Source organism: Nycticebus coucang, chromosome 6 (genome assembly GCF_027406575.1).
Source record: "Nycticebus coucang isolate mNycCou1 chromosome 6, mNycCou1.pri, whole genome shotgun sequence".
NCBI classification, from domain to species: Eukaryota; Metazoa; Chordata; class Mammalia; order Primates; family Lorisidae; genus Nycticebus; species Nycticebus coucang.
Window position 1 is genome coordinate 121,861,570 of NC_069785.1, and position 27,887 is coordinate 121,889,456.

Genomic DNA, 27,887 nt, shown 5'->3' on the forward strand with positions numbered 1-27,887 from the left:
CTGAGACTCCAGAAGCTGAACCAGGTGCAAGCAAGATGTCAGTGGGTCTCCCTCCTGCGGGCATAGAATCCAGTCTGCTTTCCAGGACAAGGAGGCACAATACCAACCTCTGTCTCCTACCCCAGGGTTAGTCCCCCGGCCCTGCCGGGGCTTAGAGACCCTTTTTATTATCACTACCTTCTGGGTCAAGGTCACAATTATCTCAGCTACTATGGAGGCCTCAAATCTCACCCCAATTGGCTCAGCGCCTGTAGCTCAGCAGCTAGGGCGCCAGCCACATGCACCAGTCCAGGCCTGCCAAACAGCAATGACAACTACAACCAAAAAATAGCCGGGTGTTGTGGCGTGCGCCTGTAGTCCCAGCTACTCAGGAGGCAAGAGAATAGCTTAAGTCCAAGAGTTTGAGGTTGCTGTGAGCTGTGCTGCTATGGCACTCTAGCGAGAGCGACATAGGGAGACTCTGTCTCAAAAAAAAAAGAAAAGAAAAAAAATCCCACCCCAACTGTTGGTAGATATTCTCAACTTGAACCGAATGGTACAGCTGAAAGAGTGGCTCTGAGTATCCTTCCAGCCCTTACAAAGAGCTTGGCGGGGGTGCCCACATTCTGCCTTTCACCACTTACCATGTAGGACTGGGTAAGGTGCACTCTGAGTCTCAGTTTCCTTATCTGTAAAATGGGGGTAGTAGCTGTGAGTATTAAGATTATTTGCAAAGTGCCTGGCGTGAAGTAGATCCTCGGATTAGAGCTTAAAGCTCCAGGAGGGGAGGGTGTCTAGTTTGTCCCCCACAAACCCCAGGGATCCCTAGCACTCCTAGCTTCTTGGCTCTCTCTGTGGCCAGACTCTAAACTCCTCCTCTTCTCAAACTTCAAACTCGGAGGCAAGGCAGGGAACAGTGAAGGAACAGTCCTAAGCAGGGCAGCAGGGAAGGCCTCATGGTCCTGTCCATAAAAGGCTTTTCCCGGCCGACTCCCTGCTGGCGGTGCAGCCCCGCCCAGGCCTTCTCCATCTCCAAAGCACGCAGAGAATGTCTCGGCAGCCCCCGGGCAGACTGCTCCAACTTGGTGTCTTTCCCCAAATATGGAGCCTGTGTAGAGTCACTGGGGGGGCTGGTGTGGGGAGTGAAGCCGGTTTCCTCCAGTAGGGAGGGGGCGAGAGGGAGCTGGCGGGGGAGGCTGACATCACCACGGTGGCAGCCCTTTAAACCTCTCATCCAGCCAGCGCCCCATCCTGTCTGTCCAAGTCCAGACACGGAGACTTCACTCCTTGCAAGCCCTGAGGAACCCCGTAAGTGCATTTGTTGGGGCTGGAGCTTGAGGGTGGCAGTGGGTGCATTCCAGGCAGGGCTCTGCAGGCCCTGGCCAGGGGGCAAGCCCACCCTCTCAGTGGGCTGAATTCCTAATCTCCAGACAGGGTGGGATGGCATTGCTAGGGTCCCATGTCTCCCTCAGACTGGGTGGCTGGTTCAGGGGAATTGGTGGTGGAAACCACTGGAGTGAGAGGGAGGTTCCCCATTTCAGCCAGTCACATCCAAAGGGTGTGTGCTGGGCTCAAGGACTTGTCTAGTTAGGCTAAGGCTCTGTTGTCTGTCAGCCCTCTAGGAGGACCTCCAAGGAGGGAAGGAGTGTGTGAGTACGCTTGTGCTGGAGAGTGGGGCAAGGACAAGGGTCCTAGGGACAGCCCAGGAGGCAATGTCAAGGACCATAGAACTCTTTTTGTATTGGGAATAGCCTGGGCTGGCAGGATGCAGGGATGGGGGAGAAAGCTGCCCTTCCAGTCCACCCTCAGAGTGGAATGTCACCCTTACTGTGGGCAGGGAGTGGTGGTGGAGCTTTGGAGTGAGGGGCAGTACAGCCCTGGGACCCTTGCTGGTTCCCCTTTGTGGTCACTATCAAAAGGCTAGCAATGACGGTGGGCATGCAGTTATGTAGCAGGGGCATTCTTCTGTGTCCCCAGAATTGAGATGAGCCACCTCCATGCCCACGCAGAGATCCAGCTGTGCTCACTCCTGCCCAGGTAGAGAGAGGGGGCACAGCAGTCCTGAACAGACCCTGGTTCTGCTTGTTTATTCTGAGCTCCTGCTGGTAGGTGGTGCCACCTGTCCCTTTGTAGCTGGACTTTATACTGTCTCCACTGCCCAGTGTCACCCACGGGCAGCTCAGGGGCGGGGCCCCGACAGGAGCCACAGGGCAGGAGGGTCAAAGCCAGGCCTCCTGCCCGTCACTGTCTGTGCTGTCCTGGGAGGAATCTGTTGTCTTCATGCCTCTGAGCGGGCTGCCCTGTAGCCATCTTCGTCTCTTTCCTCTTCACAATGGCTCTAAGTTGAGACTGGGGAGGTCTTCATTAGAGGACTTGAAGGAAATCCCTCAGGGCCTCTCCCTTGCAGACCTTCCCCAGGAGGAAGAAGGGAAAGGATGGTGGTGCCAGGTGGAGGTGGGGGTGGTGCGCAGTTCACACCCTCCCTTGTCTGACTAAACTCCGTATATAGTCTCCAGATTGAGCGGCTGCAACATGGTATACTTGTCACTATGAGCCTTGACACTTGGACTTGTACTGTCTGTTCTGAACCTCCCAAGACTGAAACTGGGAGTGGGGGGGGACATGCTCTTCCATCCTGTTCTTGCAGTAGGGTGGGTGGGTGCCGGATATGAGCAGGATAGGAGAGAGAAGGCAGTGGGTGCGGGTCTGGGATGGTGGACAAAGGCAGAGACCAAGTCTGGGGTGGAGGCCAGGATGTAGGACTGGCTGAAATCATCTGATCCCACCTACCTTGGGCATTTTGACCATAGCTCCTTGCCCAGGACCCTTGGGTGGTTGGGAAGTGGGGGTGGGATATAGGATGGGGTGGGGAAGTGAGGGACATGGCTGTTTGTAGCTGAATAGCCTCTGCCTTGGGCTCTCTGGTATCACTGGCTAGGAGAAGGGTGGTGGGGACAGGGAGTCCATCTCCCCCTCGGTGCCCAGAGAACCATGTCCTCAGAGTGGTCCAACCCATACTTCACAAATAAGGAAAGAGATGTCTAGAGAAGTGAGTTGTCAGGCGGCACCTGTGGCTCAAAGGAGTAGGACACTGACCCCTATATACCGGAGGTGGTGGGTTCAAACCTGGCCCCGGCCAAAAACTGCAAAAAAAAAGAAAGAAAAAAAGAGTGAGTTTTCCAGTGGCTGACATGTAGGTGAGTCTATTTAGTGATTTCTTTCTTTTCTTTTTTCATGTTTTTAATGTTTTTTATTTTTATTTTTATTTTTTTTTGCAGTTTTTGTCCGGGGCCAGGTTTGAACCCACCTCTGGTATATGGGGCTGGCGCCCTACTCCTTGAGCCACAGACGCCACCCTAGTGATTTCTTTCTAAAACTCTGTTCTCTGCTCAGGGAATGATTTTGAGAAGGGATGAAGGCTGGAGTGGGAGGAACACTTGTAGATTTTTACTCCTCAGTCAAGGAATGGCTGTCTCCCAGGTCATTATCAGGAGACTGGCTCTGGGCAGCAATCCAACTGGCATTTCAAGGAGCTCAGCTAAGGGACGGGCAGTGTGTGGGGTAGTTCACAGACACTGTCTCATTTTCATAGCCCTCTGAGATCAATGACATAATCCCCAGTTCCCAGACAGGGAACTCAAGCTCAGATAGGTGGTCAGCCACGAGAGAAAAGGAAGGACAGGGCAGTGGGCTTGGCAGTTGGCCTGGGACCAGTGTGATGTGGCAGTGTTCACCCTGCTTCCCGCGGGGGCTGGGTGGGAGTGGGGAAGGGTCTCAACTCTCCCCAGAGAGGGAGCTGGGTGAATGTGCTGACGGCCTACCTCATGAGACCATTATCCTGTCCCAGTTTCTGATCTCTCTGAGGCTAGGGGATGGATTTGGACTCTTTTGGTCCCTCTTTTGGAAGACTCTTCAGACAAAAGCAGGGCTGAAGGTACACCACCCCTGGGTGACCCCTGTGGCCAGGCCAGGTTCCTCTTGACCACCCACACCCATGTCTACCCAGTGACCTGCCTGCCTGGGCCTGCTTCCACACCTCCTCTCTCCATTAGCAAGGCTCTTCCAAGAAGCACCGGGCCCAGGCCCTCCGGATGGCAAATGCTGGATAGGGCAGGGCTTCCCCTGCTCTGCTGGCAGATTCTTGGCTCTGGAATGTCTCTAGAGACTCTGACTTCTTGGTTACTCCAGCTACTCCAGTGGCCAAGAGCCTGAGGGCATGAGGGAGAGCTGCTGGGTATACCTCTCTCTGCTGAGAAATTACAGCTTCTTTTTTTTTGCAGTTTTTGGCCGGGGCTGGGTTTGAACCCACCACCTCCGGCATATGGGGCTGGCGCCCTACTCCTTTGAGCCACAGGCGCTGCCCAGAAAGTCCAGCTTCTTTACCAAGAGCTCTTGGGCTTTAGTGGTTTTCTAGACCATGCCAGGGATGGGTAGGTTTGAGCTTCTTCAGCTGCTGGCCAGACCTGAGCTGACCTGGAGAGATGGAGTTCTGGAGTTCCAGCCTCTGAGCTAGAGGGGAAAGTGAGAGTTTGAGGTAACTGTTCCTCGAGGTAGAGGTGGGAACCCACCTCATAACTAGCTGGACAAAGACACCTGCTGGCTTTGTTGTGGGACACAAGGTGGCCTCTGGAAGGCCTCTCCAGTGCCTCTGTGGCCAGTCTTGGCAAAGAAAGAATGCTCTAGACCAGGGGTTGTCAACCTATAGCCCACAGGCCAAGTCCAGCCTACTGTCTATTTTTTTTTTTTTTTTTGAGACAGAGTCTCACTTTGTTGCCCTGGTAGACTGCCATGGTGTCATAGCTCACAGCAACCTCAGACTCCTGGGCTCAAGTGATTGATTCTCTTGCCTCAGCCTCCCACGTAGCTGGGATTATAGGCGTCCGCCACAACACCCAGCTATGTTTATTTTGTTTATATTTTATTTATTTATTTATTTATTTTGAGACAGAGTCTCACTTTGTCGCCCTTGGATGAGTGCCATGACATCACAGCTCACAGCAACCTCAGACTCCTGGGCTCAAGTGATTCTCTTGCCTCAGCCTTCCAAGTAGCTGGGACTACAGGAGCCCACCACAATGCCTGGCTATTTTTAGAGACAGGGTCTTGCTGTGACTCAGGCTGGTCTCGAATCTGTGAGCTCAGGTGATCCTCCTGCCTTGGCCTCGCAGAGTGCTGGGATTACAGGTGTGAGCCACCACACCCGGCCTTTTCTAAGTGTTTTATTGGAACAAAGTTATGCTCATGAGTTCACATATTATCTATGGCTGCTCCCATGCTCCAATAGCAGAGACCATATGGCCTGCAAAGTCTAAAATATTTACTGTCTGGTCCTTTGCAACAAACGTTTACCCACCCCTGCTCCAGACCTTTTCCTGGTGTTCAAGTTCAGAGAGGCTTCTGGACTAAGGGGCTGGGCCTGGCCCAGGTGGGTAGTGCTGTGATTAATGTCTAGGATGACCAAGTGCCCTGCACAGAGCCAGAAGGCTGGCCTGGCACAGCTGAAAGCAGAGCCGCTCCCTGCTCCTCTGACGCTCTCCCTCCTTTCTTCCTCCACCCTGTCCTGCCTTAGCTCTCCCCCAGCATGGCCAACAAGGGTCCCTCCTACGGCATGAGCCGTGAAGTGCAATCTAAAATTGAAAAGAAGTATGACGAGGAGCTGGAGGAACGGTTGGTGGAGTGGATTGTAGCGCAGTGTGGCCCTGACGTGGGTCGCCCAGACCGTGGGCGCTTGGGTTTCCAGGTCTGGCTGAAGAATGGCGTGGTGAGTAGCACTCTGGGAAAGGGGACTGGGCTATGCCACCCTGCAAGTCATGGGCCCCCGAGCTGAGTGCCAAGCTCTGCCCTGTGCCCGGCAGATTCTGAGCAAGCTGGTGAACAGCCTGTATTCCGAGGGCTCCAAGCCGGTGAAGGTGCCAGAGAACCCGCCCTCTATGGTCTTCAAGCAGATGGAGCAGGTGGCTCAGTTCCTGAAGGCAGCTGAGGACTATGGGGTCACCAAGACTGACATGTTCCAGACTGTGGATCTCTTTGAAGGTATGAGAAAAAGGGCTGGGCAGGTGGAAGACGGATGCTGAGGAAGGAAATGATCAAAATTTGTCACAAGGGGTTTCCTAGTCTATGCACAGTGGGAATGGGAGATGCCAGGAGAATTCCACACCACACTCACCAGGGCCTGTGGGATCAACTGAAACGTCCTTCGATTTAGGGACAACTCTCGTCCTAATTTGGCCATTTTTCTTTCTTTCTTTTTTTTTTTTTTAATTGTTGTTGTTACAGTTTTTGGCCAGGGCTGGGTTTGAACCCACCACCTCCAGTATATGGGGCCGTTGCCCTACTCTTTGAGCCACAGGCACCACCCTAGTTTGGCCATTTTTCCATGGGGGGGGGCAGGCCTTGGCTTGGGTCCTGTTTTATACAGTCCTGACATTTGTCCCTGCTCTCCTTTTTCTTCTCACAGGCAAAGATATGGCAGCAGTGCAGAGGACCCTGATGGCTTTGGGCAGCTTGGCAGTGACCAAGAATGACGGGCACTACCGTGGAGATCCCAACTGGTTTATGAAGTATGTGGCCGCAGGGATGCCCTGCACTCTGAGCGTGGGTCTCTGCATGGCAGGGGGCGGCTTAGGCTAAACAGCCTGTGGGAGTGGGTAGGGAGGTGATAGCCAGGAAGAGACGAAGTGAAGGTCAAGGATGGGAGGGGGGAAGGAGACCCTAATACTTCTTTTTTGTTTTTTGAGGCAGAGTCTCACTCTATGGCCCTGTAGAGTGCTGTGGCATCATGGCTCACAGCAACCTCCAACTCTTGACTCAAGCAATCCTCTTGACTGAGCCTCCCCAAGTAGCTGGGAGTATAGGCCCCCGCCATAATGCCCAGCTAGTTTTTCTATTTTTAGTAGACATGGGGTCTCACTCTTGTTCAGGCTGAGCTCGGGCAATCCACCCTCCTCAGCCTCCCAGAGTGCTAGGATTACAGGCGTGCGCCACTGTGCCGGGCCCCTCACACTTCCCGATTCCTTGCTTTCTCAGCCAGTCTCATTCCTCGCCTATGGGCCAAGCTAGATTAAGTAAAAAGAAGAAGTGACTAGGAAGGCATTGGGACTGCACTAGGAAGTAACAGAGGGATCGGAGAACAGGTGGAAAGCATGCAGTCCTGCCAAGTCTTTATCCTGATTCCTCCTCTTCTAGGAAAGCACAGGAGCATAAGCGGGAGTTCACAGAGAGCCAACTGCAGGAAGGAAAGCATGTCATTGGCCTTCAGATGGGCAGCAACAAAGGGGCCTCCCAGGCCGGCATGACAGGCTACGGACGCCCTCGGCAGATCATCAGTTAGAGAGGGGAGGGCCAGCCCTGAGCCCTTCCCTGCCCTAGTTCCTTGGCTGCAGCCATCGCTTAGCCTGCCTCACCCCCACCTGTGTAGTTCCTTCAGCCCTGGCCAAGCTTTGACGTTCTGTCACTGAGCAAAGGGGACTGCACGTGGACAGCTCCTTTCCACCTCCCCAGCCTCAGCCCGACCTCTTGCCCCAGAGCACCACTGCCCTAGCCCTTCCCTCCCAGCTGCCCTGCCACCTCAACTGTCTCTCCCCTGGACTCTGCTCGGGTGGAAGTGGGCTGGGGGTAAAGCTGGGTTGGGGCAAGTCCATCATCCTCCTTGGCATCAAAAGCCCATTGAAGGAAACCCAGCCCAGCCTCCCTCTCTCTTTTCCTGGAATATCTTTTGAGTTGAAACTCAAAAAGGAAAAAAAAATATATATACATCAATCTTTCCTCAGGCCTGGCCAGCAGAGTTTGATTTGCCCTAGTCACTTCCGTTACAGTGCTAGGAAATTAGAGCAGGAACAGGCAGGTGTCTTGAGTTTACATGTGTTCCTGGCTGCTATCCTCTGAAGGACCCATTATACTTCAAGACTCTAGGAGGGTCTGATTCTTTCCAGGGAATGAGGCTGTGGATTAGGAGAGTGAGTCTCAGGGATTGAAGGAAAAGGGAAGCCACTTTTCAACTTGCATTAGCTTTGGGGATGCAGAAGGAAGGAGGTGGGGGTGGCAGAATTGTTTGGAAGGTTTTTATTTTGGAAAAGCTGTGCAGAAAAAAATTCAACAAAATGTGCTGTGAAAAGAGAAAGCCAAATCTTAAGCATTAAAAAAATCTCCAATCAGCCAACTAGCTTGGGAGGCCAAGAAAGGAAGGCAGAGTCACAACCTGAGAGGCAGACAGCTGACCTCCAGGGCTAAGGCCATTTCCCTGAGCACTTTGCAGAGGAAGACAGGGTGGTCGCAGGACTGGGGTTGCTGTGGCTCCCAAGGCTGCCTCCTAAAAAACACACATCTCGCCCCTCACCTCTGCTGCAGGATCCCCTTCTGAAGTAGCACAGGCCCATGGCAGCCGTACCCACTCCCAGCTGTGCCATGAGCACCGCACCAGTCCTTCAGAAGGACAGAGGGCAGGGGTAATGGTGAGGGAATAGGGTGCATTCAAGGTTGGCTTCTGATCTGGGATCTGGGGTAAGGATAATGGAGGCAGCTGCGTTTGGGACAGGCATATCTGGGGGCTCTTCCCAGAGCCTATCCCTAAGTCCTCTGCCCAAGTGACCCCAGTGATGTTTTCGTAGAGATGCTCTCCTGGCCAGGGCAGCACCTTCTCAACCCAGGCATGGTCTGGGGGCCCCATGCAAGGGGGGCACCTAGACAACTGGTTTGCCCAAGAGAGATGAGGATGGAGGCCTCCCAAGGAGGCACCTATCTCTTATCCAAGACCTTCTTTTTTTTTTTTATTTTTTTTTTGTAGAGACAGAGTCTCACTGTACCGCCCTCGGGTAGAGTGCCGTGGCGTCACACGGCTCACAGCAACCTCTAACTCTTGGGCTCACGCGATTCTCTTGCCTCAGCCTCCCAAGCAGCTGGGACTACAGGCACCCGCCACAACACCCGGCTATTTTTTTTTTTTTTGTTGCAGTTTGGCCGGGGCTGGGTTTGAACCCGCCACCCTCAGCATATGGGGCCGGCACCCTACTCACTGAGCCACAGGCGCCGCCCATCCAAGACCTTCTTGCCAAAACTCCTCTTTAGCTGGAGGAAGATCCTATGGCTCTTGCCAGACTGCTGTCTGGTACCAATCCTCTGCCACTTGTACCTTAGGAAGGCCCTCACCCTTCTAAGCGTAGTCAGAGGATGCTGTTTAGGCCACAGATTCCATATGGAAGCATCAGGACTGCTTCCCCTCCAGAGCTCCTGGAACTTGGGAGCAGCTTTGTAAGCTTCCCCACTTTAGGGACGCGAGAGCTTGTGCCACACTGAGCCTGTGAAGCCCTGCTATCAGCAGATCTGCTCCTCCTTCCCCTGCGGAAGGTGTAGGGGTTGGTGCTGATGAGAGCAGGCCAGGGCACTCTTGTTGTTCTGGGACAGGTTCCGGTCTCCTTGATCTGGCAGGTCTCGGGCAAGGAGGCCAGAGGTAGTGGGAGGAACTCTGCTCTCTGCTTCCACTCCATCTAGATCCTTGCTGTTGCAAAGTGGCACTGATTCCAGCTCTGTCCCCTCCTCCCTGGCTTTTCGGCTCCATTGGGGCCAGTGGCAAGGTCCACTCCTACAAAGTGAGTTGGAAGACACATTCCTCTGGCTCAAATATATTTCTAGCATGTAGTAGGCAGTCCAGAAGACAGTGAAACAGCCGATCAGCACCAGGGTCTGGAGGAAAGTCAGGCACCCGTGTGAGGGACTGGAGTGTTTCTTAGCCCAGAACAAAGAACTCAGGAAGTCTCTTCCCTTCTGCAGACCACCTCAAACCACTCCTGCTTCCCCCCAACCCAGGCTGCCCTTTAAGAGGTAGCTAGAAGGGTAGGAACAGTGCTGGGGAACCACACTGCTGGGACCCAGGTCCTCCCAACCCATCATTCTCCGGGCCGCCTGGATCATCACATCAAGGACCCACTCCCCTCCCCCCTGGACAGTCCTGTCTGCCTATAGCTTGAGTTGTGGCCCCAGTACCTTGAGGGTGTTAGGAGTGATGGTGTAACCATCTTCTTCAGGAATTTTCAGCCCAGGTGGGCAGGGCAGAGTGAAGCCATCATGCAGGTATTTTCCACTCATGGCACTTTCTAACAGCCTATGGAGAAGAAAAGGATGCCCTACTGAACATGTTTCCTATACCACCTGTCCTCACCCATCCTCCTAAGTCACTGCGGCAGAGAGGGAAGTCCCATAGCTTAAAGAGGGGGGCATACTGTGAGCCACCAGCCCATGGCTCTACCTACTGGCTTGAGACTGGAACTGGGAAGCCAGTTGGGGCTCAGAGGGAGATGGGCTCCTTAGGTGGCCCTTTCTCCAGCCCCCTTCTGACACATACAGCCGTACATACCTTTGTCTGTCCCTGATGTCTACTGGACCCCACACAGAGCCATACAGGGTTAGCTGCCAATGCTGGAGGATGCCCACCTGGAACGATTCATCTCCTAGGGCAGCAAGCAGGGTAGTCATGAGCCAGCCCTCCTGTTGGCCATGCCAAACAGCAGAGGCCCTGCCTGCCCCACCGCCCAAAGGGGCTCAGAGCACATGGCCTCGTGTAGTAGCTGTCTGTGTCCCACTGAGCCCAGAGTTCTACAGAAGAGCCTTGCTGGGTACCCTGAGAGATGGAAAGGAGAGTCAAAAGGTTCTAGTCCAAAGCAGGGAAGGCTTGCCTTTATCTCTCATATTTTGAGGTTGCAGCTGGGATTTTGCTTGAAAAAAAAAAAATGTCTTTCTACTAAATTAAAGAAAAGTTTAAAAACCACTGGTCTAGTGAATACCTAACTTGACTGGAATTTGGGAGGGTTGGGCTCAATTTATACTTTCTTTGTTGATACTGAAGATATTAGATATTCACGGATACTGTGACCTTCCATGAGTCACTTCAAACCTCTGGGCCAGTTAAAAAAAAAAAAGAAAAAGGTGAAAATTAGTCCTGCCCTTACCTGCCTACCAGGGCTGGCCGAAGGATGGTTATATGTGAAAGGACTTGAAATGTGGTTTCAACAAGGAATTTTTGTTGCTATCCTGAGGAAAAATGGATCAGTCACTTCTCCAAGGAATATGAGAAGTCATATAAATGAACGGTTTCAGATATCAATGCTCATTTTTTGGATGGGGTATACTTGTTGGCATCAACCCTCCTGGTCCAGTGACAACCCTGTGCATTCCACAGGGACACCTCCTGTGGGGACTCTAAGATGCAGAGGGACCAGATGATGAGCAGGAAAGGCAGGGCCCTGTGGGCAGGGCAGGGAGGCTTACCTATGTCCCTGACAACCAGCCTGTAGACCCCTTTTGCTCTTTCCCCCCAGCATCGCACAGTGGAGAAGGTCCAGTCGTTGAAGCCATTGGGATCCCTGGGGAAAGAACACAGCAGGAAGCCTGCAAGGCACGGCGCAGGGAGCTGACCCCTTTCTCCAGAAACATTCCTTTCTTAATGTAGTAGCTACAGAAATGAGATACAGCCATTTGGGAAGGTGCCACGGAGGCTGGGGGGAGGGGGGGCGGTCCTCAAGTGCTGTCCATGCCCTTGGGGTCTCTTGGAGGGAGGGATCCCTGCCGTGGGAGAAGGTGCTGCAATAGCCAGGAGGGATAAAGTGTGGCGTGAGCACAGGCTGGGGGGCAGATGCGGGTTCCTTCTTACTCTCCCAGGCACTTACTAGCTCTGTGCCTTGTTTCCTTCTGTAAAAGGAAATTACGAAGTCTATTTTACAGGGTTCCTATAAGGATTAGAGAAAATGCATGTAAAGCATGGTGCCCAGCACATTGTTAGCACCTGGAGAAAGCATGTGCTGGATGGCTTCCCGCTGCCAGGGAAGTGCCCTGAAGTGCCAGTGTCCACTTCTGTCATATCTTTTCATTGGAAAAGCTCTAGCTGCAAAGAGAGCTTGGAGAACCACAGGCCAAGTGTACGTACGAGTCCATGCTGCGGGGGGCGCCGATAAGGGACATCATGCCACTGGGGCAAAACAGTTTCAGTTCCAAGCTGCCGCGCCGTGGGTGAGTGATGGAGACTGTCACGGCCACATGCTCCAGGGTCTTCAGCCCCGACATCTCCAGGTCCATCCTGCTGACTGTGGAAAGTCAGGCTGGGCAGCTGGGAAACCAGCCCACAAACACGCCCTCACTTTGTCCCAACATACACAAAGGCACGTGCTCATGAAAGCCACACACAAACATTTACACCAATGCTAGCAGGGACCTAGTGTACGCTGGTGAATGGAATGGACTTGCTGCTTTCAAGTTTACGGTCTAGTTCAGAGTCTAACAGGGAAGACAACACATTCTCAAGATACAGTATCAGATCCAACAGAGCCACTTCAGTCGTTCATTCATCCCCAAATTATTTACTGAGTACATTTTCGGCACTGTACTAGATGCTGGGAATGTAAAGATAAGTTGGACACAGTCCCTGCCTTTTACCTGCAAGTGGAAAAGCATATGAGACAGAAGACATATATATAATTGACAAGGGAACAGAGACGAGTCACATGGGTTTGGGCACAGTGAAGTGACACACTCTGAAGAAGGAAATGAATCCAGATTGATGAGAGGGTCAGTGGACAGTATTCTAGGAGGGAGAAATGGCATTCCTAGAGGCAGGAATGAAAAAATCTCATAAAGAATACAAAGTTCATTAAAAAATAATACTGCAGTGCTAGCCTGAGCAAGAGCAAAATCCTGTCTCTCCTAAAAATAGCCGAGGGTTGTGGCAGGTGCTTGTGGTCCCAGCTACACAGGAGACTGAGGCAAGAGGAATTCTTGAGCCCAAGAATTTGAAGTCACTGTGAGCTATGATGCCCCAGCATTCTACCAAGGGCGACAGAATGAGACAAAGAAAGAAAGAAAAGGAGGGAAGGAGGGAGGAAAGAAGGAAGGAAGGAAGGAAAGAGACAGAGAGAGAAGGGGATAAACTTCAAGGAAATCATGTCAATGAAAAAATCCAACCTCAAAAAGATACACAGATGACGTTCATGAAATAACATAACTGTGGAGATGAAGAACAGATAACTGCCAGGAATGGGAGGAGGGAAAGTGTGTGGTGGAGTCTTGTGGCAATGGTCTCTTTCGGCTCTTGGTTGTGGGTGTGGTTATTTAAGGCTACATATGTGATGTGATAAAATTGCACTCCCAAACACACAAATACTGGTGCATGTGTAAGTGGTGAAATCTGAATAAGTTCTATGAATTGTGCCAACATCAACTTCTTGGTTTTTATGCTGTGTTATAATTGTGTGACACATTAACATTGGGAGAAAGGTACGTGGGACTTCTCTTGTACATTTCTTAGCAACTATCCATAAATCTATAGTCATTTCAAAATAAAAAGCTTAAAAAAAAATTTAAAAAGCTACTGAAGTGGAAGGCTCAATTGGGGACTTTAAGAAATCAGATTGGCTGGGTGTGGTGGCTCACACCTATAATCCTAGCATTCTGGGAGGCCGAGATGGGAGGATTGCCTGAGCTCACAGGTTCAAGACCAGCCTGAGCAAGAGTGAGACTCCATCTCTAAAAGTAGCCAGGTGTTGTGGTGGGCACCTGTAGTCCCAGTTACTTGGAAGGCTGAGGCAAGAGAATCGCTTGAGGCTAAGAGTTGGAGGTTGCTGGAGCTGTGATACCACAGCACTCTACCCAGGGCAACAAAGTGAGACTCTGCCTCAAAAAAAAAACCAAAAAAAAAAAAGAAAAGAAAAGAAAAGAAATTAGATTGCTGGCTGGTCCAAAGGAAGTGAGTTACCTCACGTGGTTGTCCATCATCAGATGAACTCTTGTTCTCCTCTTTCCCCTCTTCTTACTACTGCACTTAATTAGTCTTAAAAAAATAAAATAAAAATGCAAAAGAAATTAGATTGCAATGAGAAATAATTCTTTCTTTTATTTTTTGCCCCAGAGATAAGGGCTTACTCTGTTGCCAGGCTGGAGTACAGTGGTGAGATCACAGCTCACTGCAGCCTCAAACTCCTGGGCTCAAGTGTCCTTCCCACCTCAGCCTCCCAAATCGCTGGAACTACAGGCCTGTGCCACCATGACTGGCTAATTTTCAAAATTGTACACAATTATAAGAGGGACTGTATCTAACAAGTGCAATCAGTGTAACCTAAATCTTTGTACTGTCGCTGAATCCCAAATAATAAAAAAAAAATAAATAAATTTTCATGTAGAGAGGGTCTCATTATGCTGCCTAGGCTGGTCTCAAACTCCTGAACTCAAATGATCCTCCTGCCTTGGCCTCCCAAAGTGCTGTGATTATAGGCCTGAGCCACTGTGGCCTGAGAAAAATAATTATAAAGCACTTTTTCTTCCATTAATTCATTCCAATACGCAAGGCAGACAGCAATAAAGCAGCAGCAGCTCAGAGAGGAATGGAAAGGAGGGAGCAGGGAACCTTGGTTGGACAAAGCTTTAACAAATTTTATTTTAAACAAGCTAATGAGACCTACCTATTATAGATTACTGAGCAAAGACAGAGGTTTTGTTTTTTTGTTTTTCTTTCTTTCTTTCTTTTTGAGACGCTCTGTCACTCTGGGTAGATGCCACGGTGTCATAGCTCACTGCAACCTCAAATTTATTTATTTATTTTTGAGACTTTGTTGCCCTCAGCAGAGTACCATGCCATCATAGCTCACAGCAACCTCAAACTCTTGAGCTTAATTCTCTTGTCTCAGCCTCCCAAGTAATTTGGATTACAGGCGCCTGCCACAACGCCCAGCTATTTTTTTTTTTTTTTTTTTGTAGAGACAGAGTCTCACCTTATCGCCCTCGGTAGAGTGCCGTGGCGTCACACAGCTCACAGCAACCTCCAAATCCTTGGGCTTAGGCGATTCTCTTGACTCAGCCTCCCAAGTAGCTGGGACTACAGGCGCCTGCCACAGTGCCCGGCTATTTTTCTGTTGCAGTTTGGCCGGGGCTGGGTTTGAACCCGCCACCCTCGGCATATGGGGCCGGCGCCCTACCCACTGAGCCACAGGCGCTGCCCACGCCCAGCTATTTTTAGAGATGAGGTCTCGCTCTGGCTCAGGCTGGTCTCGAACTTGTGAACTCAGGCAAGCCACTCGCCTTGGCCTCCCAGCGTGCTGGGATAACAGGTGTGAGCACGCCCGGCCTCAAACTCTTGACTCAAGTGATCCTTTTTTCCTCAGCCTCCTGAGCAGCTTTGACTGCAGGTGCCCACTACAATGCCCAGCTAGTTTTTCTATTTTTGATAGAGATAGGGTCTTGCTCTTGCTCAGACTGGTCTCAGACTCTTAAGCTCTAGGGATCTTCCTGTCTGTTTCCCAGAGTGCTAGGAATAAAGGCGCGAGCCACCATGCCTGGCCAAGGATGGAGGTTTTTTTCCTGTTTTTGTTTTGAAAAGTAAATTTATTTTAGGTTAATGTAAGGGTACAAACAACCAGGTCAAAATATTTGATTTAGGACAGAGGTTTTTTAAAAATCTACTGAAGGAAAGTTTCTCTCAACTTCAGTGGGCAGGATTAACTAGAGAGAGGAACCGGTGAGAAAAGACCAGCCAACAAGTCACTGCCTTGTCCCTGGGAGAGGCGTTGTGTGCGTGAGTAACTGTGACTGGGGGAGGAGGAGGGAAGGCTCAAGGCTTTCTATGACCCCACTTTTTGTCCTCCTTACTCCCTGTTCCTACTGACCGCCTGCTTAGTTTCCCCGCCTCACTCAGTGAAGAGTGCCACGTCCCATCATCCACCATGACACCAGGGTTCCCATGTCATGCCTTCATGATGCTTTACCTCTCCAACCGCAAAGCCCTTTCTCCCACCCACGTCAGCCACTCACGTCCAGGGCCATTCCCAGACATGGTCATTACACGAGGCTGCTTCACTTCCAAATGGCTTAAGTAACTTTCATTGTGGGTTTTCTTATTATATAAGGAATTAAATAAAGATAAATTAGAAAAGCAGATGAGCAAAAGTAAAAACAAAAAGGCGCCCAGAGCTTTTAATAACATGCCGGTAAATATCCACCCGGACGGCTCCGTGTACGTGTGTGTACACGTGAGCACTTCCCACGATTCCGTCTGCTTCCCGTCAAAGCCAATGTCCCACCTTCTCTGAAAACAAACCCCCCTCATTCTCATCTTGACCCTTTCATATTCTTACAATCCATCAAGGTCCGTTTTCCTAACTGGCTGAGATCCTGCAGCTCATCTCTCCAACTTTCTTGTTTACACTTTCAAGTTCCCTTTGCTTCCTCATCCTTTCACAGCAGTATCTGGCAAGAGTCAAACCCTGGGGGCGGCGCCTGGGGCTCAAGGAGCAGGGCGCCGGCCCCACATACCCGGGTGGTGGGTTCAAGCCCAGCTCTGGCCAAAACTGCAAAAAAAAAAAAAAAAAAGTCACCTGGACCAGCCCAATTACCTACCTTCTTGGCTGGATGTTCTTGCTTACAGCTTTCCTACCACAAATGAAAAACAAGGACAAATAAACTTTTCTTCAATTCCTCTCTTCCTTCCACCTATGAGTGTTAAGAGTATGGGCTCTGGAGCAATCCAGCCTGGGTTCAAATCCCAGCTCCGCCATTTACTAGCTATGAGAATGGAACAAGTTTCCTTATCTATAAAATGGAGCTAGTGGGGCGGCAGCAGGTGGCTCAAAGGGGTAGGGCACCAGCCCCATATGCCAGAGGTGGCGGGTTCAAACCCAGCCTTGGCCAAAAACTGCAAAAAAAATAAAAATAAAAATAAAAAAATAAAAATAAATAAAATGGAGCTAGTAATAGTACCTACTTCATAGGATTAATAGGAGAATAAGGTTAGTTCATACAGGTACAAGGGCTCAGAATGGTACTTAGCAAATAAATATTAAGGCAACACACATATCAGATATTATTTCTTTTCCTCTTCCATCAGACTTCTTGAGAATGCTCTTTATATTCACTATCACTGCTCCTCCCTACCCTCCCCATCATCCCTGACACTTGTTTCTAACAAAATAGTATAGTATGTGTCATTTTGAATGTAAATTGGTTCTGAAGTGCTTATAATGAGGGGGAATAACTGCTTACCCTTTCCTTACTGCAAACCTTCGTGACCTACTCCCCGGAAGAGGAACGTTTTATTTTATTTTATTTTTTTTTGTAGAGACAGAGTCTCACTGTACCGCCCTCGGGTAGAGTGCCGTGGCGTCACACGGCTCACAGCAACCTCTAACTCTTGGGCTTACACAATTCTCTTGCCTCAGCCTCCTGAGCAGCTGGGACTACAGGCGCCCGCCACAACGCCCGGCTATTTTTTGGTTGCAGTTTGGCCGGGGCTGGGTTTGAACCCACCACCCTTGGCATATGGGGCCAGCGCCCTACTCACTGAGCCACAGGCGCCGCCAGAAGAGGAACATTTTATTGTCTTCACTTGTTTTCTTCTAGGATCTACCTTCCTGTTTCTAAACAGTAAACAGGTACCGCTATTTTGTCATTTATCAATTGGAGACATTTCTCAACTTTCTATTATGGCAGATGAGGATGTAAGACACCATGTCCACACTTTCTTCTTAACTTGTCCCCTGTATCTTCTAAAAATAAGTCAATCACAGTTTTGTTTTGTTTTGAGACAGTCTCACTTTGTCGCCCTTGGTGACAAAGAGAACTGTGGCATCATAGCTCACAGCAACCTCAAACTCTTGGGATCAAGAGATTTTCTTGCCTCACCCTTGCAAGTAGCTGGGACTACAGGTGCCCAGCCACAACGCCCAGCTATTTTTAGAGGTGAGGTCTTGCTTTGGCTCAGGCTGGTCTGGAACCTGTGAGCTCAGGCAATCTACCTGCTTCGGCCTCCGAGAGTGCTAGGATTACAGGTGTGAGCCACGGCACCTGGCTATAAGTTTTTTTTTTTTTTGAGACAGAGCCTCAAGCTGTCGCCCTGGGTAGAGTGCTGTGGCATCACAGCTCACAGCAACCTCCAACTCCTGGGTTAAAGCAATTCTCCTGCCTCTGCCTCCCAAGTAGCTGGGACTACAGGCGCCTGCCACAACGCCCAGCTAATTTTTGGTGTAGCCATCATTGTTGTTTGGCGGGCCCAGCTGGATTCGGATCTGCCAGCTCAGGTGTATGTGGCTGGTGCCTTAGCGGCTTGAGCCACAGGCGCCAAGCCTAAGTATTTTATTTTATTTTTTTTTGTAGAGACAGTCTCACTTTATGGCCCTCAGTAGAGTGCCGTGAATCACACAGCTCACAGCAACCTGCAACTGCTGGGCTTAAGCGATTCTCTTGCCTCAGCCTCCCGAGTAGCTGGGACTACAGGCGCCCGCCACAACGCCCAGCTATTTTTTGGTTGCAGTTCAGCCGGGGCCGGGTTTGAACCCGCCACCCTCAGTATATGGGGCCGGCGCCTTACCGACTGAGCCACAGGCGCCGCCCGAGCCTAAGTATTTTTAAAATATATATTATATTGTATTTATAACGTATATAAATACAACATTTATAGGCATATGTACTTTTTTTTAAAGACAGGGTCTTACTCCATCACCTTGTCTAAAGTATAGTGGCATCCTCACAGTTCAATGCAACCTCAAACTCCTGGGCTTCCAAGTAGCTGGAACTATACGCATATGCCACCATGCCCAGCTAATTTTCTAATTCTTTGTAGAGACTAGGCTTTGCTGTGTTGCCCAGGCTGGTCTCAAACTCCTGGCCTCAAGTGATCCTCTTGCCTCACAGTCCCAGAGTGCTAGGATTACAGGCTTGAACCAGTCATATCTATAATCCTAGCTTGTAAATTTTTTTTTTTTTTATTGTTGGGGATTCATTGAGGGTACAATAAGCCAGGTTACACTGATTACAATTGTTAGGTAAAGTCCCTCTTGCAATCATGTCTTGCCCCCATAAAGTGTGACACACACCAAGGCCCCACCCCCCTCCCTCCGTCCCTCTTTCTGCTTCCCCCCCCATAACCTTAATTGTCATTAATTGTCCTCATATCAAAATTGAGTACATAGGATTCATGCTTCTCCATTCTTGTGACGCTTTACTAAGAATAATGTCTTCCACTTCCATCCAGGTTAATACGAAGGATGTAAAGTCTCCATTTTTTTTAATGGCTGAATAGTATTCCATGGTATACATATACCACACCTAGCTTGTAAATTTTTATTACAGCAAATGTAAAAGTAGGCTGGGCATGTTGGCTCACACCTGTAATCCTAGTACTCTGGAAGGCTGAGGTGGGTGGGTTGCTTGAGCTCAGGAGTCTGAGACCAGCCTGAACAAGAGTAAGATCCCGTTTCTAAGTCAGGCATGGTGGCTCAAGCCTGTAATCCTAGCACTCTGGGAGGCTGAGGCAGGTGGATTGCCTGAGCTCATGAGTTTGAGACCAGCCTGAGCTAGAGCAAGACCTCTTCTCTAAAACTAGCTGGGCGTTGTGGAGGGCACCTATAGTCTCAGCTACTTGGGAGGCTTAAGCCCAAGAGTTTGAGGTTGTTGTGAGCTGTGACGCCATGGCACTCTACTGAGGGTGACAAAGTGAGACTGTCTCAAAAAACAAAACAAGTATATGTGAAACTTAGTAAATATAGAATGTAAATGTCTTAACACAATAACTATGAAAATGCCAGGAAGGCTATGTTAACCAGTGTGATGAAAATGTGTCAAACGGTCTATAAAACCAGTGTATGGTGCCCCACGATTGCATTAATGTACACAGCTATGATTTAATAAAAAAAAAAACAAACAAAAAGAAAAAACAAAACAAAACAACCCCACCCCCGAAAAAAAAAAGCGTTTGTCTAATAAAAACAGAGAACTTAGCCTGGTGTGGTGGCAGGTGCCTGTAGTTCCAGCTACTTGGGAGGTTGAGGCAAGAGGATCGCTTGGCTCAGGAGTTTGAGGTTGCTGTGAGCTATGATGATGCCATTGCATTCTAGCCAGGGTGAAAGAGCAAAACTCTTTTTCAAATCTCTGATTCCTCTCTCTTTGCCTTAGTGCTAATGTTAATTGGTGACAATCTCTCTCAAAGGCTCTCATAGCCTTCAAGATGAAGTCCAAATTCCCAATCAGGGCAAATATGGTTCTATGTGGCATGGCCACCTCCAGTTTCAGGTCCTCTGCTTCCCCTGCATCTCACGCTCAAGCCACACTGAATTACCTGCAGCTCCCTAAAGATGCCATCAACTTTGTCCATGTTGTCTCTGCTGCCTGACATCCGTCTCTTCGCCTCTTCTCCTGGCTAGCTTACGTAGTACAACTCAGTTCATCATCAGCTTGAAAACCCTTCCCTGTCTCCTCTGTGAGCTGATGTCTCTCTGCTGTGCTCTCAAAGCACCCATGTCATCTCTGTTGCAGTGTTTATGACACTGTACTATACCTGCAAACTGGGCTGTCTTCCCTACCAGACTGTGAGCTCTCTGAGGGCAGGAATCATGTCTTAACTCTGAATTCCCAGAATTCACTACAGTGCCTGGGATGAAGCAGGTCTCAAATATTTGTTGTGTGAATGAGTAAATCCATTAGGAGACATTTTAGAGAAAAAAAAATAGACTAAATTATAAGAAATGGCCAGGGAAAGACATGGGGGGAAAGACAAGGGATACAAAAGGATTTAAAAGGCCACAGTTTCAAGTTTGGGAGCCACAGGAATGGTGATGACACCGATGTAAATGGCAGAAACTTGGGAGAGCAAGCTGGCTTTGAGAAGTGATCATGAGATCTAAAATTTTGTCTGTGTTAAATGCAATGTATTGCTAGACTATCAACAGCACACAGTGACTTAGGAATAGAAAGATAAAGGAAAATATTTATGGCAAAGCTGGAGGAGAGCACTAATGCGGCAGGGAAGTGGGTTACAGGTGAGTAAATGACCTGTTATGGAACACCGTGGAACAAAAAAGAATCCAAAAAGGAACCCAATCCAAAAAGGAGTGCTTGGCACATAAAAAGCACTCAGGTCTGAGCTGATGATCCTCATCTTATCATTTGGCCTTTGGTAAGGTGGGGTTTCAATTCTCACCCTCTTGGAGGTGAAAATAGTGCCAGGGCTCTATCTGCCCATAATCTTGTGAAAGCTATGCTAACCTCTATCCTTTTCACTGATGAAGGATCAGAGTAAGAGAGTTAGATCTAGGAATCACATGGAAAGGTGGTAGCTGAGGTCATAAACATGGTGGCTGCTGTGTGTTTGCAGAACAGAATGTGGAATGAGGAAAAGGGATCATGGAAGGTGTCTTAGAACTAGGAATTCAGGGCTGTAAAGAGCAAACAAAGGAAACAAGCACACTGAGCAGATAAGCCAGACAGGGCTCTGGAGCAAAGGCAGTCTTGCAGGCCGGGGAAGGAGATGCCGCAGCAGAACCTTGCTGAGGGGATCAGAGGGAGGAGAGGGGGAGAGGGGGAGAGGGATGGGCTCTGAAGCAGCCCAGGAAAGGGGTCCTGGGAGTCTCCAAGGAAATCTTCAATGGCAGAGCAAGTAAGTGCGTGATGAAAGTGAGCAACTGCTTTAGTTCATTCATTTGAAAAGGTTACTGGTTGAATGATAGCAGGGATTTAATTTTTATTTATTTATTATTATTATTATTATTTTGAGACAGAGTCTTACTATGTTGCCCTCGGTAGAGTGCTGTGGCGTCACAGCTCACAGCAACCTTAGACTCTTGGGCCTAAGCGATTCTTTTGCCTCAGCCTCCCAAGTAGCTGGGACTATAGGCACTTGCCACAGTGCCCAGCTATGTTTTGGTTGTAGTTGTCGTTGTTTAGCTGGCCTGTGTTGGGCTCAAACCCGTCTGCCTGTGTATGTGGCCAGTGCCCTACTCACTGAGCTATGGGCACTGAGCCTTTTTGTTTATTTTTTTTGAGACAGAGTCTCACTTTGTAGCCCTTGGTAGAGTGCCGTAGCATCATAGCTCACAGCAACCTCAAACTCTTGTTGATCAGCCTCCCAAGTAGCTGGGACTTCAGGAGCTTGCCACATGCCCGGCTATTTTTTTTTTTTTTTTTTGTAGAGACAGAGTCTCACTTTATGGCCCTCAGTAGAGTGCCGTGGCGTCACACAGCTCACAGCAACCTCCAACTCCTGGGCTTAAGCGATTCTCTTGCCTCAGCCTCCCGAGTAGCTGGGACTACAGGCGCCCACCACAACGCCCGGCTATGCCCGGCTAGTTTTTAGAGATGGGGTCTCCCTCTTGTCTAGGCTGGTCTCAAACTTCTGAGGTCAGGCGCTCCACCCACCTGGGCCTCTCAGAGTGCAGGGATTACAGGCGTGAGCCATTGCATGCGCAGAAGGAAGAGTCAGTAGAGTGGCAAATGTGGGCTGAAGGGGAAAGAGGTGGAGAGTGAAGGAACAGGATTTGGGGCAGGACTGGGGAATCAGCCAGTGTACACATCCACTCTCTTGTGTATGAGACACTCCTGCCAAAGCTCTACTCTCCTTTCCACCCTCAGGCAGAGACTTGAGACCCACTGTCAGATCTAAGAAAACAAGGGGCCTCAATCCCCTTCCCCTCACAACCTCCTGTTAGTGGGAATAAACACCTCCCCCTTTACGTGGATGGAGCTAGAACATATTCTTCTTAGCAAAGTATCTCAAGAACGGAAGAAAAAGTATCCAATGTACTCAGCCCTACTATGAAGCTAATTTATAGCTTTCACCCAACTATAACCCAACTATAGCACAAGACTATGGGGAAAGGGCCAAGGAAGGGGAAGGGAGGGAGGAGGTTAGGGTGGAGGGAGGGTAATGGGTGGGGCCACATCTACAGTGCATCTTAGAATGGGTACAGGTGAAACTTACTAAAGGCAGAATACAAATGTCTACATACAATAACTAAGAAAATGCCATGAAGGCTACGTTGAACAGTTTGATGAGAATATTTCAGATTGTATGTGAAATCAGCACATTGTACCCCTTGATTGCACTAATGTACACAGCTATGATTTAACAATAAAAAATAAATAAAATAAAAACCTTCCTTACTCTGAGGCTGCGCTTCCCAAAATGGTACCCATTAGCCACAGGCGGCTCTTATAATTTAAATTAATTATAATGAAATAAAATGAAGTTCTTCAATCACATTAGGCACGTTTTAAATGTTCGACAGGCTCACATGGCCAGTGGCTGCTGAGCCGGGCAGCACATACACAGAATCTTTCCCTCACTGCAGCTGCTCACTGTGGGACGACGCTGCTCACAAGTCTTAGAGGTGTTTTACCTCCTTTTCCATCTTAGGGATGCTCGCTTCTCTCTGCCTCTAAAAAAGGCACTTTCCAGGCCCTAGACGCTGAATCAACCAGGTCCTGGTGGAAATGACTAGAGCTTGGCTTTTTTGTGTTTGGAGACAGAGGCTTACTCTGTCACCCTCAGTAGAATGCTGTGGCATCATCATAGCTCACAGCAACCTCAAACTCTTGGGCTCAAGAGATCTTCTTGCCTCAGCCTCCTGAGGAGCTGGGACTATTAAGTGCCTACCATGATGTCCAGCTAATTTTTCTATTTTTAGTAGAGATGGGGCCTCACTCTTGCTCAGGCTGGTCTCAAACTCCTGAGTTAATGCCTTCCCTAGTGCTAGGATTACAGGTGTGAGGGACCTGAGTTAGTGCCCTCCCTAGTGCTAGGATTACAGGTGTGAGGGACCCGAGTTAATGCCTTCCCTAGTGCTAGGATTACAGGTGTGAGGGCCCTGAGTTAGTGCCCTCCCTAGTGCTAGGATTACAGGTGTGAGGGACCTGAGTTAATGCCTTCCCTAGTGCTAGGATTACAGGTGTGAGGGACCTGAGTTAGTGCCCTCCCTAGTGCTAGGATTACAGGTGTGAGGGACCTGAGTTAATGCCTTCCCTAGTGCTAGGATTACAGGTGTGAGGGACCTGAGTTAGTGCCCTCCCTAGTGCTAGGATTACAGGTGTGAGGGACCTGAGTTAATGCCTTCCCTAGTGCTAGGATTACAGGTGTGAGGGACTGCAACAGCCTTCCCTCCCTTCTCTTAATCCTGCTTTCCCCACTAGACCACCTCCCACTCTCCTCCTCCCAGGGCGATCTGTCCTTTTCTCTTGCTTCCTAGTGACAAGCAAGCAGTTGCCAGATGTCTCAATACCCAGGGAAGTCTGTCAGATACTCTGGCTGGTGGGAAGCAAAGTATGACAAAGCTGGAAGGGACCTTAATACTCTTCCAAGTCAACTCCCTCACTTGACGGGTGTGATGGGAAACAGCCCTGGGTGGGAGGGAAAAGTAAAAAGGCCCACTGTCTCCAAGACACGCGAGTGCAGAGCCAGAGGGTTCTAACTAAGCTGCATTCCTGGGAATGTTTCGGAACTTCTCTTCCTTGGCTGATGCTTTATGTGCTTTCCAAGATAACATTCCTTTTACGGACAATGCAATGACTTTGGGCCCATGGGTTTCATTCCATGTGGAGGGAAAGTGGACATCCTGGATGTGGTTGGGAAAGAGACAACTCAACTCTTCTCTGTGAAATCTCCACCGAGGGCAGGGCCCCGTCCTCCCTTCTGAGTTGCCTTCTTTGGCCCTGCCTTGTGCTGCTACGGTTCTGCTGTGATCAATTCCTCGGAGGACAGGAAACGTGAGCACAGAGTTCTGGGAAAGAAAAATTCCCCAAGGAGCTTGAGGTAGGGAAAACTAGAAACGTACAGACGGAGGATCCTCTAGCAGGAACATCCCAATTTAGCTTCCCTCTTTTCAGGGAAGGGCTTCCACTGCTGTGCTCAACCTAAAACCAGATGGCTGACCTTGAAGATTCTCCCCCATCCCGCCTTCAGACAATCCTGGTGGCCCTGGGACCATGGATGCGGGGGCAAAGGACAGGCCACTGAAGTCTAACCTCTACAGACTCTGTCCCACCCCCAGCAGACCACATCTGATTCTCGATTAGATAAGCCTGAGTATCAAAGGAAGAAATTCCCAACTCTTTCACTTCATCCAAAGGCCAGTGGACTGAACAGAGTTCTCTGTCAAGATCTTAACATGGAAGTCACAGGAACTCCTTTCAACTCTAGCCTGGTCTCTCCAAGTCCCAGCCCCTCTCTTCCCACCACATTTAGCTGATGGCTCCACAGCTCCTTTTTACTACTAGTGACTCAGGAGACAGCTCTTGTTTAAGCAGCCAGGGGGCCAGCCAACTCAGAAGCAGCAACATGTCCTAAAATGGTCAAAGAAAACTCCACAGGTTTGGCTGGAGCTCAGCTCCTGAAGGAAGGGGGTAGAGTCTGTAGGGAGGATGAGTTTAACATCCCCATCACCCCGCCCCAAAACTCAGGCCTAAGATTAACCCCCTTGGTGCTGATCACTTACCATTCCACAGGACCTCCAGCCATCGGGGGGACTGCGGAATAGCCTTGTTCTCTTTTATCATGGGACTGACGTAGGATGCTAAGTAAGGGACAGATGTCCAGATCTATTAAAGGAAGGGTGGGATGGGAAATCAACAAACAAGACTAATCGCAGTCACATTCTCACAAACACACAACACGCACGCACGCTTGTCAATATGATCTTCAAGGCCTAGCTCTGCTTTACTTTTCCTTTCCTCATCACCTTCTTTTACTCCAGAGGCTCTGGCTGACAACCTGAAATACTCCATAAGGCACCAAATCAAGGAACCAGAGGAGATGGCTGTGTCCAGGGTGGAAGATGAGAACCAGGGCACCCTGAGAGTCCCAAGCTATACTCAGGTCCTATTTACTCTCTGTTAACAGTTTGGAGGCCTCATTATAGTATTCAGCCTGCCTTTTCATTGGTAAAATGGGATGAGGGTAAAGATAGCCAAATAAATGAAATGAGGAAATATTTATCCGGCACCTACAATGTGCCAGGCAGGGTTTCAGGCATTCACCTCCCTTGGTCACTCCACACAGGACACCCTGCCAACACCCATTCACCTTGGCTGCATTTACAAGCCTCCAAGCATTGAGCAGGCCAAAACCATGCTGGTGGCTATGGCTGAAGCCTGCTTCGTTGGTGACCCAATCTGCATGGCGATCTTCATACTGAAAGGACAGAGGTCCTGGTTAGTTGCTTCACTGACAATGTAATCTCAACAACCTAACTCCAGTTTCCCTGCCCACCCTGTTGGTTGAACCAGTCTAGACTCTCCCACTGAGGCTACCAGGAATGGATTCCTCAAGCAAAGCTGGGACAAAAAGTCAAAGCCCATGATGTCACCAGCCCAGTGGCTTGCTTCTAGAGAGGTAGCCAGGAGGCATGAGGGAGAGCCCAGCCAGAGCCCTCCTGTGCAGGTACCACAGCATCAGCAGAACAGGAACAAATGAGTTCAGGCTGTGGTCTCTGTGGGGTCCCACACCTGTTCTTTATACACACAACTCTGAAAGTGACTTGGTGCCTCACATTGGGACATTTAGAATCTGAAGCATCCTGATACCTGAGCTCTGGGGCAGGCTGGGCCAGGCCGCTTGTCCACCTGTTGGGATCTCACCTGGGTGGCTGTGAAGACAATGATATGCTGGACGTCACGCCACGTGAGGCAGGGCCGCGCCTGCAGCATTAGGGCTATCATGCCAGCTGCCAGAGGGGCCGCAGCTGAAGTCCCTGTATGGCCCTCAGTGCAGCCAGTGCCCTTCTGCAGGTCCCAGTCAGTGGTCACCTGGGATGAGAGAGGGAGAGTGGGTCAGAAACTGAGTTCAAAGGCGGTCTAGAGAGAAGGGGGCAGGACTGGCCTCGGAATAAGCTTCTCAGGTAGACACCTCCTTTGTTAGAGCTTAATCTTCGACCAGAGGGAGACCCACTAGCAGGGAAGTCAAAGGAGGTCCTTGATACTTTTGGCCTCCTAAGAGAATGCTGGAGAATGGCAATAAGGAAAACAAAAATTTAAGTTACTTCTGAGGGTGCGACTGCGGGAAAAGAGACGGAGATGTGGGAGGGCACCAGTGCAGATACATTTCCTGAGTCTTGATGTTTGGAGAACACTTAGAGATCTAAAAATGGATCTGCCATTCAATCCTATAATTCCTCTACTAGGTATATATCCAGAAGACCACAAATCACATTATAACAAAGATATTTGTACCAGAATGTTTATTGCAGCCCAATTCATAATTGCTAAGTCATGGAAAAAGCCCAAGTGCCCATGGATCCACAAACGGTTTTTTTTTTTGTAGAGACAGAGTCTCACTTTATGGCCCTCGGTAGAGTGCCGTGGCCTCACACAGCTCACAGCAACCTCCAACTCCTGGGCTTAAGCGATTCTCTTGCCTCAGCCTCCCGAGTAGCTGGGACTACAGGAGACCGCCACAACGCCCGGCTATTTTTTGGTTGCAGTTTGGCCAGGGCCGGGTTTGAACCCGCCACCCTCGGTATATGGGGCCGGCGCCTTACCGACTGAGCCACAGGTGCCGCCCTCGATCCACAAATGGATTAATAAATTGTGGTATATGTACACCATGGAATATTATGCAGTCTTTTTTTTTTTTTTTTTTTTATTTTTGGCCAGGGCTGGGCTTGAACCCACCACCTCCGGCATATGGGACCGGCGCCCTACCCGTTGAGCCACAGGCACCACCCTATTATGCAGTCTTAAAGAAAGATGAAGACTTTACCTCTTTCATGTTTACATGGATCGAGCTGGAACATATTCTTCTTAGTAAAGTATCTCAAGAATGGAAGAAAAAGTATCCAATGTACTCAGCTCTACTATGAAACTAATTTCATGTGAAAGCCATAACCCAGTTATAACCTAAGAATATGGGGAAGAGGGAGAGGGAGGGGCGGGAGGGGGGAGGATGGGCGGAGGGAGGGTGATTGGTGGGATTACACCTGCGGTGCATCTTACAAGCTACATGTGAAACTTAGTAAATGTAGAATATAAATTGTCTTAACACAATAACTAAGAAAATGCCAGGAAGGCTATCACCAGTGTGATGAAAATGTGTCAAATGGCGGGCGGCGCCTGTGGCTCAGTGAGCAGGGCGCCGGCCCCATATACCGAGGGTGGCGGGTTCAAGCCTGGCCCCTGCTAAA

General features: G+C 49.7%; 2 protein-coding genes across 7 annotated transcripts in view; one reads left to right on the top strand and one right to left on the bottom strand.

The window, feature by feature from the left end:
• Nucleotides 1–1,031: 1,031 nt before the first annotated feature.
• Nucleotides 1,032–7,712, top strand: TAGLN (transgelin). 2 transcript variants are annotated; one of them, XM_053593270.1, is made up of 5 exons: nt 1,032–1,287; nt 5,549–5,740; nt 5,835–6,012; nt 6,437–6,539; nt 7,165–7,712. In XM_053593270.1, exons 2-5 carry the CDS (start codon nt 5,561–5,563, stop codon nt 7,307–7,309), a joined length of 606 nt encoding a protein of 201 aa, XP_053449245.1. In that variant the 5' UTR covers nt 1,032–1,287; nt 5,549–5,560; the 3' UTR covers nt 7,310–7,712. The 2 variants fall into 2 exon arrangements, with proteins under 2 accessions (XP_053449245.1, XP_053449246.1); XM_053593271.1 differs by lacking the exon at nt 1,032–1,287 and adding an exon at nt 1,500–1,628.
• Nucleotides 7,713–8,584: 872 nt separating this feature from the next.
• Nucleotides 8,585–27,887, bottom strand: part of PCSK7 (proprotein convertase subtilisin/kexin type 7) — a 32,422-nt gene continuing 13,119 nt past the window's right edge. For 3 of the 5 annotated variants that reach the window (XM_053593258.1, XM_053593256.1, XM_053593259.1), the window contains 9 exons: nt 26,347–26,514; nt 25,793–25,900; nt 25,206–25,308; nt 11,894–12,050; nt 11,239–11,333; nt 10,328–10,421; nt 9,958–10,075; nt 9,019–9,657; nt 8,585–8,730 (listed from right to left, as the gene is read on the bottom strand). In XM_053593258.1, coding sequence (XP_053449233.1) covers nt 9,289–9,657; nt 9,958–10,075; nt 10,328–10,421; nt 11,239–11,333; nt 11,894–12,050; nt 25,206–25,308; nt 25,793–25,900; nt 26,347–26,514 — 1,212 coding nt within the window. In that variant the 3' untranslated portion in view covers nt 8,585–8,730; nt 9,019–9,288. Of the gene's footprint in view, nt 8,731–9,018; nt 10,076–10,327; nt 10,422–10,919; nt 11,002–11,238; nt 11,334–11,893; nt 12,051–25,205; nt 25,309–25,792; nt 25,901–26,346; nt 26,515–27,887 lie in introns of those variants that run through there. The other 2 variants (XM_053593261.1, XM_053593260.1) reach the window with 2 other exon arrangements.